At 44.0% G+C, this 20,992-nt stretch overlaps 1 protein-coding gene across 1 annotated transcript; it reads left to right on the top strand.

Annotated features, from left to right (window-relative positions):
- QTRT2 (queuine tRNA-ribosyltransferase accessory subunit 2) lies at positions 1-13,348 on the top strand (the record flags this gene model as incomplete). The annotated part of the gene is made up of 8 exons (XM_080612657.1): positions 1-197; positions 763-818; positions 3,276-3,352; positions 6,308-6,517; positions 7,561-7,760; positions 10,336-10,487; positions 11,989-12,106; positions 13,087-13,348. The coding sequence occupies 8 exons, from the start codon at positions 1-3 to the stop codon at positions 13,346-13,348; spliced, it is 1,272 nt and encodes a 423-aa protein (XP_080468783.1).
- Between the last annotated feature and the right edge of the window lie 7,644 nt (positions 13,349-20,992).

Below are 20,992 nucleotides of genomic sequence, written 5' to 3'. Positions count from 1 at the left end.
ATGCAGATGAACCTGTGCGGGGCCGCCGGTGGGCGGTTGGGAACCCTGGCTGGGCTGGGCAGGAGCGGGGCCGCCGTGCTGCCGCTGCCGGGATGCCTGCTGTACACGCGGACTGGCTCGGCGCCACACCTCACCCACGACACGCTGCAGACGGTCGGCGGCGTCCCCGCCGTGGCGCAGCTCACCCTGCCCACCCTGTGAGTACCGCGGTCCTGTCTGTCTGTCTGTCTGCGGGGCGGGCGGGCTTCTCGCTCCCCCGGGTGCAAGGCGAAATGCCGGAGTTGGTTGGCCCTTTGTTGCATCCCCCTCGGAGGGAGGTGCAGTGATTTAATGATGTAGAGGGCTGAGAAAGCTGGAGGGAGGGGGTGTGCGTGCATGTGTGTGTGTGTGTTAGTCTTGAGGAGGCTCGTGGGGGACCTTATCTTGCCTGCAAAGAGAATGGAGTGAGGTTAGTGATGCTACCCAGAAAATCACAACGTGATTTCATGCTCTCCAGCAAGGCAGTAGTCACTGGTCAGTGTGAGTAAAAGCTCTGCCTTTTTGCCACAGAATTATGAGTGCCCTACTTTGTAAGATGTGATTCTTGAGCTCTGCATTTAGTTCTGTCTCTGCTTTGTTGCTTGATAGCTGCATGGCAACTATCAGTGTCTAAACCAATCCAAGTTCAGACAACGCATAACTATGGGAAGCAGGAGGCTTAGTGATGAAACCACTGATCTTTCTTGTTTGCTTTATTAGTGTGTTTCTCTTCTCTGGATGCAGGGCAGAAATTCATGAGGTCCTGGAAGAATACAAAGAAGGAGCTGCAAAATTTATAGGTAAAATGTGTATATTTGCTTGTATGTCTGGAGAGATAATGCAAGTGGATCTCACTGGTGAATTTTTAGGCGGCACAGTAGGCAGAAAGATGTAGGTATAGGCTTTCTGTGTTTTGCAATTTCCTCACTCAATGTGGCACTAAGGAAGACTTGAAATAGTATGTTGTCACTAGTATGGCCACATGTCTTTCAAACAGGCTACAAAAATAGGGAGTTTTGCTTTATTTAGCTTTTTTTCTCCTGTACCTAGCTTTTTCTTTGGGAGCTTCAGCACTGTTAGGATGGGCTTAGCCCAGAAGTTGGGACTAGAACTGAGAGAGGTTTTACTGTAGCCCCAAGTCACAGCTGTAAGTGAATCTTGCCATGTGCAATTTCTGACCTCTTTTGAGGAGAATTGGAAATTCTCATGAGAATGGCTTCCCCCGTGAAGCTGTTCAAATACATTTCCTGAGAACATCTGTCTTCTCAAGCTGGTTTTTTTTGATTCTCGTGAAATAGTTGTTTTCATCTAAAGATTTCCAACAGGAAATCTTCATCCAGTATGAAGAATAAAAACAGGCAAAGCACCCCACATCAAATCAGTTTCAGCTGGTGGATACTTCTGCCTCTGAGCTATTCCTGTTTAGAGATGTTAGGGGAAGGATCCATGCTGGATTTGCAGGAGCTTTGAGGAACTAAAGAAGCAGGTGGAGAAGCTCTTTTTCCCCTTTCTTTATTCCTGTCCACTTAGCAGTTGCACTGTATTTGCTCCCTGTACTCTCCTTCTGTTTTTCCACTTTAAAGAGTCAGTTTTAGAGATAAACTCAATTTTAGTTTGTCAAATATAAGACAGTCAACACTGCCATCACTCTCAGCTACTGCCCCAAGCCCGAAGCCTTTGGTGGTCTTCATTCCCTGTACTCCACTCTTGTAGCAGTTCTTGAATGAAATCTTTATCTTAACACCTCAGTGACAAGAATGAGTAAAGCAGCGGTTTTTACATTTGTGACTGTCCTGGGTTTTTCCTGTGGTTGTCGTAACTGTGCACATTATGCAGCAAAGGTCACTGTTGTCAGGCTGCTGTGGCAAAGGAGCCTGAATGCACAGTGAATGTGGGGTTAGCATCTTGTTGTGAATATCTGTATCATAGCCTGTATTTATGTCTGGGAAGGTAGCTCAGGGAACTGGAGGATGATCAACCAAGTCAAGAAACTGCTCTGGGATGCTTTGACTGCGTGTCTCAGGCTGCACTGGGTATAGGGTAAACCCTGTCAAAGTGATGGCATGTCTTTAGTTTCTGTAATTTGTAGTCAGTTCTTTGTATAGAATCTGGCAGACTTTGAAAGAAAAAACTTCGCGTTACCAGTGCTGAGGTGTTCTTATGGATGTTTTGTATGTGTCCATTGCACATACATTCGAGTGTGTAAAATAATGTGAATTATTACAATTTTAAAAAGTGATAGGAAAAGGGGTAATGGGTTCAAACTAAAACAGGGGAAGTTCAGGTTAGACATAACGAAGAAGTTCTTTACTGTGAGGGTGGTGAGGCCCTGGCACAGGTTACCCAGAGAAGTGGTGGATGCTCCATCTTTGGCAGTGTTCACAGCTGGGTTGGACAGAGCCTTGGGTGACATGGTCTAGTGTGAGGCATCCCTGTCCATGGCAGGGGATTGGAACTGGATGATCTGAAGGTCCTTTCCAGCCCAAACCACTCCATCATTTTTGTCATATATACAGACACCAAGGTTTGTTTGTTTTTTTTTTCTTTTAAAGCACATCAAACTTTTGGACATGCGTTGCATTACGTGAGCGAAGTTATGGCTTGGATTTCTAAAGGAAGTTTGCTTGCTCCCAACTTTCAGTAAACTGTGACTGCTTTGGTACAACTTACTGATTCAAGAAAAATTAAAAACCTCTTTCTCTGAAACTTCTTGGAGGTTTCACCAATTTCCATGACTATCTGTGAAGAGAAAACTGTATGTCATTGGAACATGCTGTCTAGCTTTCTGGCATTTGAAGCCTCCAAATTGGCAGGGATTATAAACTTATTTGTGTAGCTGATCTTGCTATATGCTGTTGCTCATTAAAAGTTCTAGGCTTGAGATGCTTGCTCACTTTAGATTGTGTCAGATGTCTCTGGTGTATCAGTTGAGTGGTCAAGCAAGTCAGCTGTTTGGTCTGGCAAATTTTAATAGCAGGAGTATTAGTCAAGAAGAAATACAAAAAACTCCGAAAGGACCTATTGAGGTTGCAGAGTCAAAGGGTGTTACTTGATGGTGTGTCCTGATGCTGCACTCTCCTCCCTGCAGCTAGTAAAGCTGGGGAAAAAGTCTGCCTTCTTTGGTGCTGAGAGATTAAATGAACACTATTTTCTTTGTCAGTATGGATGTACTTATTTGTGAAAATACCCTTTTGAAAATTTACAGACCGTTAGCTTTGTTTTGGTTCATGAAACTCTACTCTGTTCTTTGTTTCCAGGTATGCCAGAGAAGGTGCTGTACTGCTCCCTTCATGACCCCGTCGCTCCCTGTCCATCTGGCTACAACACTAACAAGGTGTAGTAACTGTAAAGAATTGAAAGGTCCATTTAAAGTTCCCAAAAGAAAGCTGTCAGTCCTCCCCTTGGTTGGGTGGATCTACTTAGCCACAAGATTTTTTTTATGCTTTGTATAAATACTTGCACGAAGAGGAACATCGTTACATGTTCACACCTCCAGCTAAAGAAAGCTGGACATTTTCTTACTTGACAGGATGTTCCCTGACCAATTGGTCAGTGGTAATTCAGATAGAAAGGAGAGCTCTGGACTCCCATACTCTTGTGGTTAATATGGTGGTGAAAAAAAATCCATGTATTTTAGCTTATATGTTGTACAAGCTTATGACAGTGCCACTGATAAGCAACAAACCTGAACTTCTGTGTGTGTATTTACAGTCTGCTACAGGCCCACAAAAGGGAAGATCTTAATGTTTTTGCAGGAAGGTGGCTCAGCAGTCCAGGAGCGCATAGTGCTGTGGCTGTTTGCCCATTCCATGCCACAGGCACTCATGTCTCTGTGCAGTCCGCATGCTGCTTGCTGCCTGACACAGCTTTGGCTTGGAGGAGTCACTCCTGGCACCTGCACAGTGCCAAGGCCGGATTGGGTGCCGTCGCATTGGGTGAAAGGTCACTGAATGACAGGGGGTAATGACTGTCATCCAGCTGTCAGTGTATACTCTTTCTGCTGGGAACCAGGCTGAGAACGACCTCTCTGCTGGAAAGGAGTCACCTGAAGCTTGTTTCGCTGTTGTGCAGGTGTGAGGTGATGGCAGAAATCTAAACCTGGAGGTTGCAGGTTTGATTGGGTTTCGTATTTTGAAGCTGGTAAAGATTTTTGTCACCTTGCTGCAAGGCATTCAGCAGCTACATTTACACTGACAAATACTTCTGAGGGCTTTTTGAAAGCAGTGGGATAGAAGGCTTTGGATTCTGTGCCAGAAAGCCTGACACAGGCTGGATTTAAATAATCAGAGGGTAATGCTCAGTTCTCTAAACCACATGGCTGTTTTATTTATGAAAGCAGCTGTTTTGCTCTGGAGAGCAGAATGAAGGTAAGTAGACTTGATTACATTCTGTGCCCTTTGGCTCAAACAGTCTGGCTTTCCTCTGTCTGCCTTCACCAGCTGTTCCTTGATGCTCTCACATAAGAGGCAGCAGGTACTAACTGGCCAACATGCTGCTGCAGAACAATGTAGGGCTGCTGCATTGCAGTTATTCTGCAGGTGGTAATTTGGGATCTCCTTCTACCTTGGAGACTCCTGCCTGTTTCTTTGTTACTCAAATTCTGTGAAATTGACTGATGAGGCCAGAAGCAATTAGGAGAGATGAATAGATGGTTGTACAGCAGACATGTTGTGCAAGCCATTTGTTTATTTTTGTGAAGATCAAAAGAGAATTGTTCTGCTCATATTTTTTTTGCATCAGTTTATCGAATTCAACTTGTTTATTAGTATGCATGAGAAATGCATTGCTGAATTTGTCTGGCATAGGCTAGGAGAATGCTTTTAAACTCTCAAGTCCCAAAAAGTCCCTATAACACTTCAAGCTATAAGCTATTTATGATAGCTGAAAAGCATTCCTCATTTAAAAATGCACTAACGGGACTGAAGAGAACTAACTTTAAAGGGCTCAAGCACAATGCTTAATCTACTTCAATACTCCTTTAAAATTTGGGAGCAGCAGTGTCACAAGTCTAGCAGTAATACAACAAAAGCAATCAGAGAACCATAGCATCATAGAATGGTTCTATAGGGTTGGAAAGGACTTTAAGACCATCTAGTTCCAACCCCCTGCCATGGGCAGGGATGCCTCACACTAGACTGTGTTGACCAAGGTGCTGTCCAGCCTGGCCTTGAACACTGCCAGGGATGGAGCATTTACCCTTTCTCTGGGTAACCTGTTCCAGTGCCTCACCACCCTCACAGTAAAGAACTTCTTCCTTATATCTTACCTGAACTTCCCCTGTTTAAGCTTAAGCCCAGCACCCCTTGTCCTAGAGGTACAGTCCCTGATGAAGAGTCCCTCTCCAACATCCAAGCTGCATTCAAAAGTTAATTCCAGGTTCTGCAGAGTGGGATAAAACATGCATAGTTACGGTGACTGCAGTAACATTCTGTGGCTCTGCATGTTTAGTGAATTGAATGGTGCTAGCCCAGAGGTGTTGAGGTAACATAACCCCTCTGTGAAGGTGCTTTTGTCTTGCTTTAAGATTGTTTGAGTGTAGCATGGAGTAATGATAGATGATAGAGGCCCATGTGTGCATGCAAAAGGGAAGGTGTGTGAGGAGACTGAGAAGACTGTGAAGTCGTAAAGGGTACGGACCATTTCTTACACTGTCTCTGAAAGCTGTGTGTTTGTGTTGTGCTTGGTATTTCAATCTCTTCTTAAGTGGCTGGATTTGGGACTTAAAATAACATTGAATTCTAAGATTAAATTGCCTAACCTTTTGTATTCTTCTGTGTCTGTGTGCTTGATATATGCATGTATATTCACATAGGTGGTATGAATTTTCTGCTCAAAAGAGGAAATAGTTTATTGGTTTTGCATTATGTACAGAGAACTAGTGAACTGTAACTCCTATCGTATCCTTTTCTGCGTTTTGTGATAAGACAACATAAGTTTGATGGGAATTAAATCTTTTCTTCCTTTTATTTTTCTTTTTCCAATTTTGCCACTAATTTGGGTGATGATAGGCTGTATGCTCTATCTCAGAGACTTTCAAATATGTGGAGAATTACTGTGTTGAGTGTTACGGTTTCATCAAAGCGGATCCCAGACATCCCAGTTAAGTCATTTATCTCCTTTCACTCGTTGTGCCAAGTGCAACTGATTACCTGAGCCATGGTCATGGAGAACTTGCCTATAAAGTATCATTCAGTATCTGGTGTTTCACCAGACCAGTTCCTTCTCTGCTTTGACACTTAAGATCTGTTAACTTTTGCAACTAACATTCATCCCTATTTGTCCTTGACAGACAGTGTCCCTATGGGGAAGCTCAGGGCGCATGGAAATCACAGCTTCCAAGTTCATGGATATGCAGCGGGCTATCCAGCCAGATTGGTTCCAGTGCATATCTGATGGAGACACCATTGCTGGAGAAGCTGGTAGAAAAAGGGCCAAGAAGTCTGTGGATAGGTCGCTTTCCTTCCTGGATGCATGCCTTCAGATGCTAGAAAAATCACCGGTAAGGTCCCCAAAATGTGGGGCTGCTTTTTGGTCTGTGCTGCATCTTTGAATGGTCCCAGGGTGCGATTTAGTAGGAAATTGTGTCACACAGATGTATCAGAGGATGCCCAGGTGAGAGTCCTGCATGAGATATAGCCTGTAGCACTGTGGAGTTTCCTTCCTTCCTTTAATAACTTGCCTCCTGCACCAGGATTCCCATAGAATAATAGAATGGTTGGGGTTGGAAAGGACCTTAAGTTTGTCCAGTTCCAACCTCCCTGCCATGGACAGGGACACCTCACACTAGACCATGTCACCCAAGGCTCTGTCCAGCCTGGCCTTGAGCACTGCCAGGGATGAATCTCTACTAGTTGAGGAGAGCTATATAGCTTTTTCCTGCTTTTGGACTGTAGTTCTTTTACTTGCCTTCGTGTTATATACATGGGCAAAGTTTTCTCATTCAGATTGAGAAAACCCATCTTTTTGCTCCGAAGTTCTCTCATTTCCAAGTGAAGGAGGACTTGCTAAAATTTGCCAGTGCCATTCTTCATTTCTTCCAGCAGTTTTGAAATTTCCCTCCCTTTTGGTGAAAAGGAACATACTAAGTCTGTACTACAAAGGAAAACAGGTGACAGAAGCTGATATTAGTATCCCCTGAAAGGCAGATCTGGTGTCTGACAGCCAGGATAGTGGCACCTGCTTTGTTTTCTGCACTGACACGTGTAATGCTGAGAGGCTATCTATAAAAAGCCATGTACAAAGATGATCTGTGGTTGTTGCCTTCTACAGAGAGGTGGGATGGCACCAAAATTCTCAGGGAATCAAAATTTTCAGTGTCATGGTAAGGAGCAGAATCTTGTCTCTGAATCCTTTTTCTACCTTACACTTGGACTTCACAGTGTTATGTGGGGAATAGTCATACGTGGGATGAAACACTGTGCTTCTGCTAAGTTCCTGGGAATGTGAGGCTTAAGTAGTTGGTGTCTGGAGTCTGGGCTGTGAGATGTCTTGCGTGTCTTTGGCAGAGCACACTCTAACACTTGTAGCTTTCTCCTGGGCCAGGAACTACAAAGAAGTGTAATGTTCGGGGCAATTGAAGGTGGAGATATCTTGGAAGAGAGGCTCAGATCAGCCAGGGAGACTGCCAAGCGACCTGTGGGTGGCTTTCTGCTAGATGGCTTCCAGGGATGTGCCATGGCCAAGGAGACCAAGTTGAAACTGATAGCTTCTGTCACTGCAGAGTTGCCAGAGGATAAACCAAGGTAAGCTGTATGGGAAACATCCCAAGAAGTCCATCTGTCCTATTATGAGGAGCATATACAGGCTGCTGTCCAATATCACTGTATTGTAATCCTTTCTGTATGTGCCCAGCTGCATAAGTTCTACCACTGTCAGGCTGCAGTCTTCAACCCCTGTTTCAGTTTTTAACTGCAACTGGCACCAAGCTGTGCCTGCACTGTGGGTTTTGGGTTTGAGTATTCCCCATATTTACAGAACAGTCAAGATTTTTTAGCTCAAGTCATCTTTACATTTTAGGAGGAATTACAGGTGGTATATATCTGGACTGCTTGCATTTGGCTTCTGAGGCCATGGTTTACTTGCAGGTCAGTTCAAACAAGAACTTTATTACCAATGCATTTTAAGGGGACCTCTTCTCAGAAAAACTCTCATGTTTCCGGTTCTCTCTGATGTGAATTGGAGGAGAGAAGACAGGGCTGCTTACAGAACCAGCCAGTGCTCACACGGTTTACAGCAGCCAGCTCTAACTTAGTACCTGAGAAACTGAGCCTGGGAGTTACCAGAGGTGGTACAACCTGGCCCAAACCAATTTTATTCTCTGCTTGGACTGGCATAGTGTGGGGATCATTGTGTGTTCTAAGGTGCAAGTTATGTCCATAAGATTGATGCCAGAGACTGGACAGGAGTGGCAGCTTTCTTGACTCTTAAAAATGACTTAACAGTACTTAAAGACTTCCAGAAAATATGCACTAATATTTTCTAGTGGTTCAGAAGTGGGGGGGTTCTGTACCATTGGGTTGAGCTTCCTGGCTTTTGCATGGGTTGCTCTTACAGGAGCAGCTGCAACAGAAGTAGCATGGGCGCTTTTTTCATCATTTCCTGAAGTGAGTGACTCAGGCCCCATTGTCTTTCTGCTGCCTTCTGCACTGCTTTGACCTAACAGTGCTCAAAATGCAATTAAATGCAGAAGCATGTGCCTGGTGTTGCAACTTGTTCATGCTTAGTGGTACCTGGGGTTTGAAGTTTCCTGATAATTACAAGGCTTGCTGTGTTGTTGCCATGCTGTCTGGTTTTGCTACTTAAAAGATCCCCTGAGAGCATTAAGAGTCCAATCTGCTCAGGTAACCTCAGTGGCTACCAATGCATCTGCTTCATCTATCAAATAGTTTGCTTGTCTGGTTAAGACACGTGTTTCTGACCTTTTTGTAGAAAGGAAGCTGGTTACCCTTAAGGGGTCTTGTAAGTACTTCAGGTGTATTTCAGACAGGCCTGCTTTCCCGAATCACCCTTGCCGTTCTGTCTGGAGGAGTTGTTTTGCACCTGTGTTCTACCCCAAAATGAAATTCTCTAGAAGAGAATTTCACCCAAGAAGTGACTGATTTTTGTGTGATGGTGAAATGATCTTATAAATAAATGTACTCTGAGTCCTGTCATGTGCCTAAAGATGCTGAAGTTTCTTATTAAAATGTATTTTATTTTTCAATACCCTTGCAAGAGCACATGTGTGTCATTACCTCTGCAAAGATAAGTTTTAGCAAGGATTTGGATCATACATGCAGAGCTACTGTGTTAACTATTAAGTATAATTTTTTTTCTGTGCCACTAGAGCCTGAAACATAAGACACTCATGCTGTAAACTTCTCCTGTCTTTATTCTGTGCTCACAAATTTAATGGGAGTAGTTAGAAAAGTGATTAAAAATGGCACCTTGTGACTTCATTTTATCAGCCCCTGTGTATTTTCCTAATTATCTGTTAGATCATTGCCCTGCATTAACTTCTACTATTGTCATCCCAGCCATGCACCTGCAGGAGAGCAGGCCCTGCTCTGTTCTCTTCTGTTTCACCCACCCTTGGGGAAGCTGCCAGCTAAATTTGGCTAACAGCACGATCTCTTTTACCAGTGGTGGCAATCCGGCTGGGCTCTTCCTGGCTCTTAATGCCATGTCCTGGGAGATGTTACAGCTCAGGTTTTTAGACAAATCATTTGAGCAGGTAGAGTATAAAGAGGAGGGAAGAAGAAAGCAAGAAACTTTTCTCTTTCGAATGACATTTGTCATTAGTGCATTCTCTTCCAGGCAGTTCTCCAAGTGCTATATGATGTGTCTGTCACCTGGAGGACTTGTATCTTTGACCAGCCATCTCCTGCTGTCTCTGCTGCTCTTGTCAAATCTTTTTAGAGTTTCTGCTAAACAGTTACCAGGCAAAGGGGTCCATGTATCTGGAAACTGGTAGCTCCCTGTGGCACAAACATGACGAAGGAAAATATCTGTTCTATGACATACATGCTAGGGGAATTTTGAATCTGAGTGTATTTATGTGTGTACTTCAAACCTCATGAACACAATGAGGTTTTTCTGCAGTAAATGGGGGATTATTGCTGTCTTTCAAACGGCAGATAAAGAAAAGCCTGCTATGTACTGGAAAAGTTGGAAGTGGGAAACTGGAAGAACACAGTGATGACTGTTGTATGCACTTGCCTTCTGGTTAGCAGTTGCAGGGATAAGCTACACGTGCTGCACATGTGTCTTTTCCTTCAGGTACTTGTTTGCTTTCTAGACAGAATATTCTAGATTTGTCTTCTTGTGTGTCTCTTACAGACTCATCCATGGTGTAGGCAAACCAGATGAGGTGCTTGAGTGTATTGAAAGGGGCGTGGACATTTTTGAGAGCTTCTTTCCCTTCCAAGTGACAGAGCGAGGCTGTGCCTTGGTTTTCAGTTATGACTGCCATCCAGATCCTGAAGCAACAGGTAAGCTCCTTGATGGTCATTACAGTTCTTACTGTATCAGCCACTATTGTGAGAAGCATAATTCATGCTTTGGTGGAATCTATACTTGAGGGTTTTTTTCCTGAAATAAGTGCAGTAATGACTGGAAAAACTGGGATTCCACTGTCAAGTATTGTTCGTGAAGGTGGGATATTTTGAGGTGAACTTGAGGCTTCCCCCTAGGATCTGAATGATTAGCCAAAATTATTTCTTAAACATTTACTGAACAGAGAAGTTTCTGTTCTTCACCATTGGCAAATGTTCTTTACCGTTAGCAGTGAAGGCTGGACCTATTAAGTGGAGATCCAAGATACTTGATCTCTAGAATTAACTGAGTATGTATCTGTTTAGATGATGTATTTTTTGTAAGTCCCTTCTTCCTAGCCGACAAAAGTTAGGGATTCCAGTTCTTTGGGCAGCTTTCCTCTCTGGCCTTGTATTTGATAGTTTCTATCAAAACAAAAAGGAGCTGTTCATAACTCATTACCTGATTGCTCTGTGAGATGGGAGCATGTGTGTCGACCATTAAAACATCTATAAAATGTTTTTCAAGCAGCTGTTTTGGTTTGGCCTATTAAATGTTTTTAATACAGAAAACCATTTTGCATTTTTCCTCCTGGGTAGCACATAGCAGCTTTTCATGCCTGGATAATTCAAAACCTGAATAGAATGGAACATCTTGATTCTTTGTGCTTGCTGCTGTTTTTTTAACCCTTCTTTTTGTTTGTTATTCTTTACCTTGTCTCACCTTATTCTTAAATCAGAAGATTCTGGGTAAGGACAGAATCTGTTCTGTGTCTGTTTAACACTCAGTGGACATGGATTGTGCAAACCCTAATATTGATGTGTCCAGATAACGTCTCCTGCTTAAGAACAAACCTAAAAATGCAAGCCTACAAAATTATGTGGTGAGTTTTTATTTTTAAAACAGGCTGCTGGAAGGCAGATGTGGAATCTGAATTTTCTGCATTAGTGCTACCAACCTGTTTTGATTGCAGCTGTTTTCAAGGAAATTAAAAACAAGGCATATTTTCGAGCCTGATGACAGCATGGAGTGTAGAATGGGCGAATGCAGATGAGTTGCCTGTCTACTCTAACATAATCTCAATAAAATCACTTTGTTCAGGTGATTGCAGTCTATCCAGCATGCGGTTCAGACTGGAAGTATTTTTGACGTTTTATTAAGAATGCAGCTTAGTAAAGCAGCAAAAAGTTACACTGTTGTTTCAGCTCTAACTCTTCATTAGGTTTACTAGATAAGTTTTCACTTGCCTCTTTCTGTTTTAATAATCTAAAATTGTATTTGTGTTAACTAACCGATGCTAATTAAAGAAAAACAGTTGCTTACTATAGGAAAGAGGTGGAAACTTGGGGTAGGAGTTTTCATCTGTTAAGCGAGTAGCAGAAACACCTACTTTATGGTTGCTACCCTTCTTCTGCCCTTCCTGTCCATAAAAGGCTGTTGTCTTTTGATTTAAAACAGTTTTCATGCAAAATGGGGCCCAGGACCTGGAGAAGAATGGTGCTGAAGAAGACCAGGATGAAATCTCCAAAGCTGACCCAGAAATTACGCCATTTGAGATATGTCTAAAGGACAAAAGGTACATGAGTTTGTGAGGAGGGTGCATACAGCTGTATCACTAAATGTGACACTTTTGTCCTCTGTGTTTGATGGCATGTGGTCAGTAGCTGGATGGGAGACTTTATAAGACATGAAGCTGGTTGAAGGCAGTCCTTCTGGACACATGAGTGGAGAGTGCTGGACAAGCATTATAGCTTGTGATCGGGCAACAGTGTGTGGCTAGGAGCACTGACTTTTGCTTGACCTAAAGCTGGGGATTTCCTGATCATTTATCCAGCAGGCATACTGTGGTCATAACTATGTTCCAGCTGGATGACAGTAGGTTCACAAAGATTACCTGGGGATTGTTCTGGTCTTCCAAATCTAACATGGGTCATCTTGAGATGCTAGATTTTATATAAACCATGTGGAGCCTCCACTTTCTGACTCTGAGCAGCTGCAGAGCAATTATGCAGTTTCTGGATACTTACAAAAACTTAGGACAGTGTTACCGTGTGTTCTTCCTTCTCTTTTACACAGCTACCATTAGGCTCAGTAGACAACTGTGTTACTTTGCTCAGTCCTCTCTCCACTTTGAGAATGGTGCATCTCACAATAGAGGGGAATACTGTTTTGTAAGTAGTAAATCCTGGGGTTTGATAGTTCTTTTCTTTCATAGACTGATAGGTAGTGAGATGTGTCTTGCTCTGCAGCTTTGCTGCCAGGGAAGACATTAGGTAAGGGCTGTCTCTGCTGTTAGCTGTGGTATAGTCAAAAGTCATCCTCTGACTTAGCTGTGTGGCATTTTTGGTTCTGTAATGAGTTCTGGCATGATACTTGAAGTCCTACATGCCAGGAGAGCTGGTCTTGAATGTCAACACATCTTACAGCAGCTGGATTCAGGCCGTCAAGACTTGTAGGCTCAGGTCCCTGCAAAAGGCCATATAGTAGCTGGATACTCTTTATTGCTTAAACGGGTTTTCTTTCCTTTGATGTAATCCAACATTTCTTTCTCCTTAGATACCAAGATGATTTTGGTCCTGTGCTGAAAGGATGCACGTGTTACTGTTGTCAGAGGCATACTCGTGCCTATGTCCATCACCTCCTCGTGACCAATGAGCTGTTGGCTGGTGTTCTGCTCATGATGCACAACTTCCAGCACTACTTCAGTTTCTTCAGTGCCATACGGAATGCCTTGAGAGACAATAAACTGGATCAGCTAAAAGAGTTTGTCTTCAGGCAGGCACTTCAAAGCCCAGCAAATGCAAAGCCAGACCAGTGACTTCAGAGCATAGAGGAGGATGCAGGCTACATCCTTATCTAGTGGAACTGTGCTAAGGTGGTCTGCCAGCAGGGTCACCTGGACCTATTAGTAGTAAAATGCCTGCTTTCCTGGAGGGAACTGAAGGAGACATTTGAAGAAGATCTCTCTACTGTGGAGAAGGAAGGTCTTACTCAAACATCCCTTTCAGTTAATTGGCTTAAGTGTATTCTTGGGGTACAGAAGAGACTGAACAGCTCACAAGAGTAGTATGGATAGCTTTGTTTTCAGTTACTCACTGTTGGCTTTCATGTGGAAGGACAGAATTATTGAACTTGTGACTGAAGAAGCAGCAGGCTGAGAAAGTTGGGGCTGTTCAGGCTGGAGAAGAGAAGCTGCGTGGAGACCTCATAGCAGCCTTTCATTATCTGAAGGGGTCCTACAACGATGCTGGAGAGGGACTCTTCATCACGGACTATAGGGATAGGACAAGGGGTGATGAGTTTAAACTTACAGAAGGGATGTTCAGGTTAGATATAAGGAGGAGGTTCTTTACTGTGAGGGTGGTGAGGCACTGGCACAGGGTGTCAAAAGAAGTGGTAGATGCTCAATCCCTGGCAGTGTTCAAGGCCAGGTTGGAAAGAGCCTTAGATGACATGGTCTAGTCTGAGGCATCCTTGCCAATGGCAGGGGGTTGGAACTGGATGATCTTAAGGTCCTTTCCAACCCAGTCTATGATTCTGTGTACTTAAAAGTAATCCAGCTGCCTGGAGGCTCAGCAGCTGTTTGGAACTCTGATCCAATACCCAATGGATATTATAGGTAATTATTTTTCTTAGAAAATCCTAGTGGTGTGGTTGTCCCATCATGCAGCTCCTTAACAGAGCAGTTAACAGCTCAGTTTAACACAGTTCCTTGCTGCCGTTGGGAGCATCTGTGTCCGTGAAAAGAACTGACTGGAAGTGCTGCTGTGTTCAGTGGCACAAGGGGCTGACTGTATGTGTACTACTCTCTCATGCTGCCTGTGGTGCAGTATGTTCTCTGGGCCAGGAGGAGTCCCTCCACCTCAGCCTGGCCTAAAAAAACCCTGCCTCAGGAACCCCAGTCTGTGATATGAGAGCCAGAAAGAAGACAAAGTATGTAATCCATGTCCTGCTGTAGAAGGTTTTTTTTGACTCTGTACCCTTTCACCTATATGGACTGATGTTTCACTCCTGCCTAGCATGTGAAAGGTGATGAATGTACCATTCTTTCCAGCTGTCCTAACCGTGTTCAAAGATCAGGCTACGCAGACATGGGGGTGAGATGGAGCTATGGAAGCGATGGATCTCAAGACAGTGTTTAGAAAAGATTCTTGTGGCTCCTTGTTTTAAAATATGACTTTGTTATGATGCATTCCGCTCATCCAGTTTTTTTATGCCCTGAACTTTGGAATCCTGGATTTATTAATTTTATATTATGAAGCAACAATAAAATATTTTTATTACTCATTACACTGGCTCCTCACTGTGTGACAGAGGTGGTGTACCAGAGAGTGTGAGTGCACTGCTCAAGAAAATGTCTCCTGGAAACTCAACCTGATGGAGAACCAGAGCCTCATTTTTCAGTGGGATCCTGTCATGAAGCAGTGATACAAATAATTTGCTTCCAAAAAAATGCCATAATAGACCTGGAAGTGTTAAAGTGTTAAAGACCAACCTGTCCCTCTCCCCATAAGAGCTCTACTGCCTGAACTAAGCTTAAAAAAAATACTACAGTAAAGTTGCTGTCCTTAAAGCAATTTAAGATTAATCTGCAGTGTGCTCTTCACCATTTCTGTAATGTTTTAAAATTTTACTATCTCACCTCTAAAGATTTAAGATTTTAATACCTCGCATCAGAATGACTTTACTGTAGAGTACAAGGAGTTTTAGCTTCCCTGTCAGCATTGCCTGTGCATTCCTATTTCTGTGGGCAGCTACACATGGTGTTTGTTAGAGTCCTTTTTACCATTCCAGCCTTACCCACTGCATTGCACTAACTACACTTCTGTTCCACAGGACCCTAAAGAAATCTTGCAGACTTCTTTACTGTTGTCTTTAAACGGAGATTACGGGAAGTAGTTCAGCTCCAGAAACTATATAAACTCCATGACTAACGTCCTCACTCCAAGAGGTATCTTACGGTTGTTCATGTTGATGTAGCACTGGGGAATATGGAGATGGTGCTCTGGATGTACAGCGTGAGTTAGCAGGTCTGCCTATCTTAAAAGGCAGAGAATTCTAATGAAACAAAAAATGGTTTATGCTTCTTTAAAGAGGAATGGAGGATGCAGTGGTAATGTTGAGACTTTGCAATGCTTGTTCTTGTTCCTACAGTGTTGCAAATGTCAGTGCAAAACCTTATGGGAGGGGACAGGGACTATTTTAAAGCTTTTCATTCTCTGTCACTTTCAAACCCATATACTCAAATCACCGACATGCCCAGCACTTGGACACCAAGATGCTTGTGTCCAGAGGTCTGCCAGGGATGCTCTGTAAAGACATGGAGGATAAGGGCTGCTAGCTATTGTGCCTGCATTCCTCTTAGGCTGATTGCCTTATTGCTAGTTTCAGAGTGGTATTTTGTACCTTTTGGGAGCTAGCTATGATCAGTCCCCCCATCCTGCCCGACCTCTGTGAACCATTAGGATTTATTCATTTTTCTTTGTCTCCCAACCTGGGTGTCCTGAGAAGCAGCACAGAGCTATACTGCAGTCTTAGCGACTTGCTAAGCTAAGTGCCGGTAACATGCCATTCTCTTTAATCTTCTGTTCTTTCTTCTGGCCTTCCAGCCTTCCCATACTGCTGTGTTCCTGTTCAGTCTCCTGTCATTCCAATCAGGTTTTCTTGTTCTCTGCTTAGCTTGTATGTGTGTGCGTGTACCACGGCTGCACAAAGCGAACAGTTTCCTATTGGAGAAAATCTACCTACATCTACTTATCTAACAAACAGTAAAGAACTGCACTAAGACTGTTTCAGGGTTAATGTGTTGTATTTACCCAAGTTTTCAATCTTCTGGTCTTCCTAGTTCACTTTGTAAAAAAAAATAAACAACATTTTTCATGCTAACTGAAATAGTTTCGTATTTTATTCTTGCTTTAATATGGGGAAGAAAACTACATAGAAAAAACCCCTAAACTTTTCATGGGGAAGTGAAGATTGGAATGAATAAGGAGTGGAAAAATTTCTGTGCTAAATTAAATTCACTTAGCAATGAAGACTGCAAAAGCATCCTTGACTACCATCCATCCCCAAATGGCAGAATACAAAAGAACAGAGCAGAATACAAAAGAGATGGCGTGTTACAAAAGCATCAGAGCCTGGAACATCCTTCCCTTAACGACTTTTAGTGTAACATTCCTCTTGAAGGCAATTAAAAACCCTTCGTGTTTCTGATGAAAGTGACTGGCAGGACTGCATACTAAATGCTAAGTCCTGTGCCCTTCTGACTGCTTTATTGCTATTCTGCTCGGTAACTTCCTCCTTTCAGAGCTATTTAATATTGCAACTTCTTAGCAGTTTCAAAGATGTGCTTTAAAATGTGTTAAGGAAAAAAACCACCAAGTTGGTTTATGACTAAAATGTTTTCTCCTTTCTTTCAAGTATGTAATTTCTCCCCCCCCACATTCATCCTCTAAATTGCTAGGACAAGGTGTCCGTGATGGGTTGTATCAAGCCTTATCTGGCAGTTTCTAGTTCTGCTCTACTGTGGGTTTACAGGATTGCAGGAGCTGTCGAAGACGGGAAGTGTTCCAGCAGGGTGTTCTGTTTATTTCTACATCTTTGAAATCCAGAGGGTTTTCAGATCATGGAGGGTCTATGCATAAAAGATTGCATTGCAAGGGTGTTTCAGAGGTGTTTTTAAGTATTGGGTAGCTATTTTTTTCCTTCTGGAACCCTGGTGATTTTTTATTTATAACCTGACATGACAAAAGGCCCCAACAAAATGTTTAAACCCTCCTTCTAGTAATTTCAGAGAGGTTACCTCTGTGATATGGAATGCCTACACAAAGTAGATGATGGTGCAGGCCAGTTTTATGGTCTCATTTGTAGTACATCGGGGGTGATCTACATGATTCACTGGGGAGTAATTCACTTCATCTCTTTTCTGGTAATGCAGTACTTCTTCAGACTGCTAAAGATGTTCAAGCACGTAACCATCTTTTCTTAAGCACGTTCTGTAGGCATGATAGGACTTTTCAGACAAAAGGAGAATGAAGATAAATCCCTTTGAGAAGTTGGACGTAGACTGGCAAAGTTGGTACTGGCACAGGAGTGGTTAACATCTTCCTGCCGCAAAATGTTCTTGCTTCCCTGTTGCTGTTGCCGGTGTGAGTGGCGTCTGTCAGAGGGCACAGTGTCCTCCCTGGTGGCGCATTGGCTGGGAAAGGCAATACCTTCCCTGTCTCACAGTGAGGTGATGATGGACTGCCTGGTTACTTCTACGTCTGTCACCTGGATGATTTAATTAGACCGGTCAGGTGAAGGTGCAACCCAGTGGGATCCTCCATCACACTTCGGATTTACCTTCTCCAGACCCTGGCCTTGCTCTCTGGCCATCATTTCAAGAACTTCAAAGAAAGCCTGCTCCTTGTTTGGCAGCCCTTTGTGTGTCAGAACATCGTGCTGGGCCATTTGGGAAGCAGGTTTGGATGAGAAGGGGTTGTCTGGTTAACCAGGGTTACCCCAAAATTCAGCCTGAAAATTTAAGAAACCATGTGATGGGGAGAGGGCCATAGGTAAAGCAATGATAACTAGAGGCCTTCCTATCTGCCAGACAGCTCAGGATTAGCCTGATTCCTGTCTTCCCTATCCCCCTGCTACAGTGCATAGCATTTTCTGGTCAAGCGGATGGCCAGTGCACTGGGAAAGGCAGTGGCTATATGCCTGTGGCTCTACAAGGTGTATCTCACCTGTCTGTACTTGCAGAGCAGGTTGATTTGCAGATGGGTGCTCAAGAAAAGATCGGAAAACTAAGTTTTTTAGATATAATGGCCCAGGGCAGATTTTCACTAAAGAAAGGAGTGGTTTCAAGGTCCTTTGCAGGGTTCCTGGAGCCATTCCAGTGCTGTGTATGTGATACGTTCCGCTCTTGAGCTGACTGCCTTTTCTGAGGTATTGGACATATATCACAAAGCATGACATGAAGCTGGCTTTGTAGCAATTCTCTGTGCCTTCTTCTGTGCCTTCCATAGCAGAACAGCTGATTTGCCTTTTGATGAGGTAATTGAAGTGATGTAGCCAACATCTCGCAGGAAGTCAGCAGAGGCCACAAATCTGTCCTGAGCTCTTCATGCTGCCCTTCCAGACTGGACTGGAACCATCTACAATGTAATGTCAAATGTAATGCTACTATGTGCCAAAAAAGAGCGGAGGAAACCGACCCTTAGAAAAGACAGATGCTTTCCTCAGACAAAGCTGAGTGAACTGAGATGGGAGAGAACAGAGACTGGCAGGCAGCCGAAGCCTTCAAAGAGATGCAGCATCTTCAAGGAAGGGAGCAGGAGATGGACCGTCTGGGAGGAAGGAGCATAGGCAAACAGGATGACTAGGATTTGGCAGGGCCAGCAAAGAAAGGAGTGGGAGCTGTGCAGTATGCCCAAGTGTAGCATTGCCAACATCGAGTTGCAGAAGACACTGGCATGTCCCTTTTTACATCCCTTGTTTCACACATGCCTTGAGAAGGAAGAAGCATTCTGTTGTTGTTCAGGAAGTTTAGCAATGGCTGCTATACTCGCGCTCACAAAAGGAGAATACAGAGTAATGCTGGTGGCCTTCAGACCTGAGACTGAGTGCTGGACTCACCCTGATACCTGGCTCTCCTGTTCCCTGCAGCGCAGCGCATTCAAGGGAGTCCTACAATATTAACCACCTGCCCGTCTCTCTCTGCCCATCCCTCATAGACAGACAGAAATGCTGCTGCCTCTCAACTGAGGCATAGCAAGGTGAGCAGCCCACTGGCATAGGGTGGCAGATAGAAATGGAAGAAATGCAAGTGTGCGTCTGTCCAGTCCAAAGTAGCCTTTATCTGTGCTCTTCAATGTGCCATGCTCACAGCTGTGGGGTGAAACTTGCTAAAACTGACAAAAGCTCAGCAGAATTTCTCACCTGGGGCTGGGAGAAAGAGCATCCCCCCCTTTGGAGAAAGATGTGGTTGGCATCAGAGTCAATGGGCTCCTGTTCTGGTGCTTGAGGTGATATGAAACCAAGGAATGAGTGATGCCAGGAAAGCAGAACAAGAAAGGTCACTGCTCTGTGTTGGATTGAGATTGACTGGAGAGGAACAGCACAGCTGGATCAGTGGCATTTGAGAGTCAGGATTGGTCTGGGATATATCTTCTACCTCCTGTTCAGTGTCATTCAGCAAGATGTATGTAGCAGCCAGTGCAGACTTTGAAGAAGTACTATTTTGAATCCCTCACACCTTGAATTGCCTGCAGCCTTATGAGCCTTCCTTTGCTCCTAAGGCAGCAGGTCAGGTGGTAAGATACCATTAAGAGATGACAACTACATGAGTTCATTATTACAATTAGATAAGAAGAAGTTCACTTCAGTGGCTCACTCAAAGGCTAGTTCAGATTTAGGATGCTTGCACTGGTCTAAGAAAGCACTGATGTGCCCATTCTCTTTGGGAGATGAGGCTCCTCACAGCCAGGAGTGTTTTCAGGCTGAAGGCTGCCAGAGCCTGTCATTTTGGGACCAAATCATCACACTCTTGGATAAAACTAATCAGATCGGTACCCACGTCCTCCAAATGTCCACAATTCCTATTAGTATGTTTCTGAGCATCATCAGAATCAGCAGTCTGCAGCCTGTTGATCCTTCCCCAAAATGCTGGCATTGATCAGCTGATCTTCAAAAATGGTCACATCAGTAACAGGGGCTGAGATGGGGCTTTGCTTTGCGAATGAGCTTAAACCAAGCTCTGTCTTGCATTAGGCTGCCCCTTCCAGAAGAGCTGCTAGCCTGAAGAGGTTGTGCTGATGCCAGCTGTGGGAAGCAGGTCCCCACGTCACTCTGATCCCTCTCAGAGAAGCTGTAACACAGCAGACTCTATGTGTGCTATCCTACTCATGCTGAGCCCTGCAGTGGGGTCCAGCTGAGCTCAGCTGAGTAGCTGGCCCGTCCATCCCCTAAGGAGTCTATGGAGGATTAGCTGAAGACATAAGATTTTCTGCAAAACTTTGCTTTGTCCCTGTTGTAGTCTGGCAAAAGTGGTTTGTAACGTGTGGCTGCAGCTGGGATTGTTAATACAACATGTCTTACAGCTGCTGCAAGGTGCGCTGGAGCATGTTAGCTGAGCAGTATCACCTGCAGAGCGTTAGGACCATGCCAGCAGGTGAAATCAGTCTCCTCCATCATTGCCTTGCCTTCCCAGCAGGCAGCTTTCCTTCGGAGAAGATAGCTTTATCTTCTGACCCATGTGCCTTTGTGTTCTCCTGTTTAGTGTTTTGTCTGTGACCTGATTCCTGCTGCTGTCTCCAAGAGGAGTGAGTGGTTTATGGTTTCCCCTCTGTTTACCTTTTACAATGTAAAGCTTGATGTAAGAACTGCTGATTTTAGCTCTGGATGGCTTCAGTTGGGTGCCTGGTACCACTGAAGGTTTTAGTAACTTGGGTAACCTGTGCTTTTGCTGATAGACCTG

The sequence above is a fragment of the Psittacula echo genome, assembly GCF_963264785.1.
Source record: "Psittacula echo genome assembly, chromosome: 3".
Taxonomy (NCBI): Eukaryota; Metazoa; Chordata; class Aves; order Psittaciformes; family Psittacidae; genus Psittacula; species Psittacula echo.
Note: the sequence above shows the minus strand (reverse complement) of the source record. Positions and strands in the feature narration are given on the sequence as shown.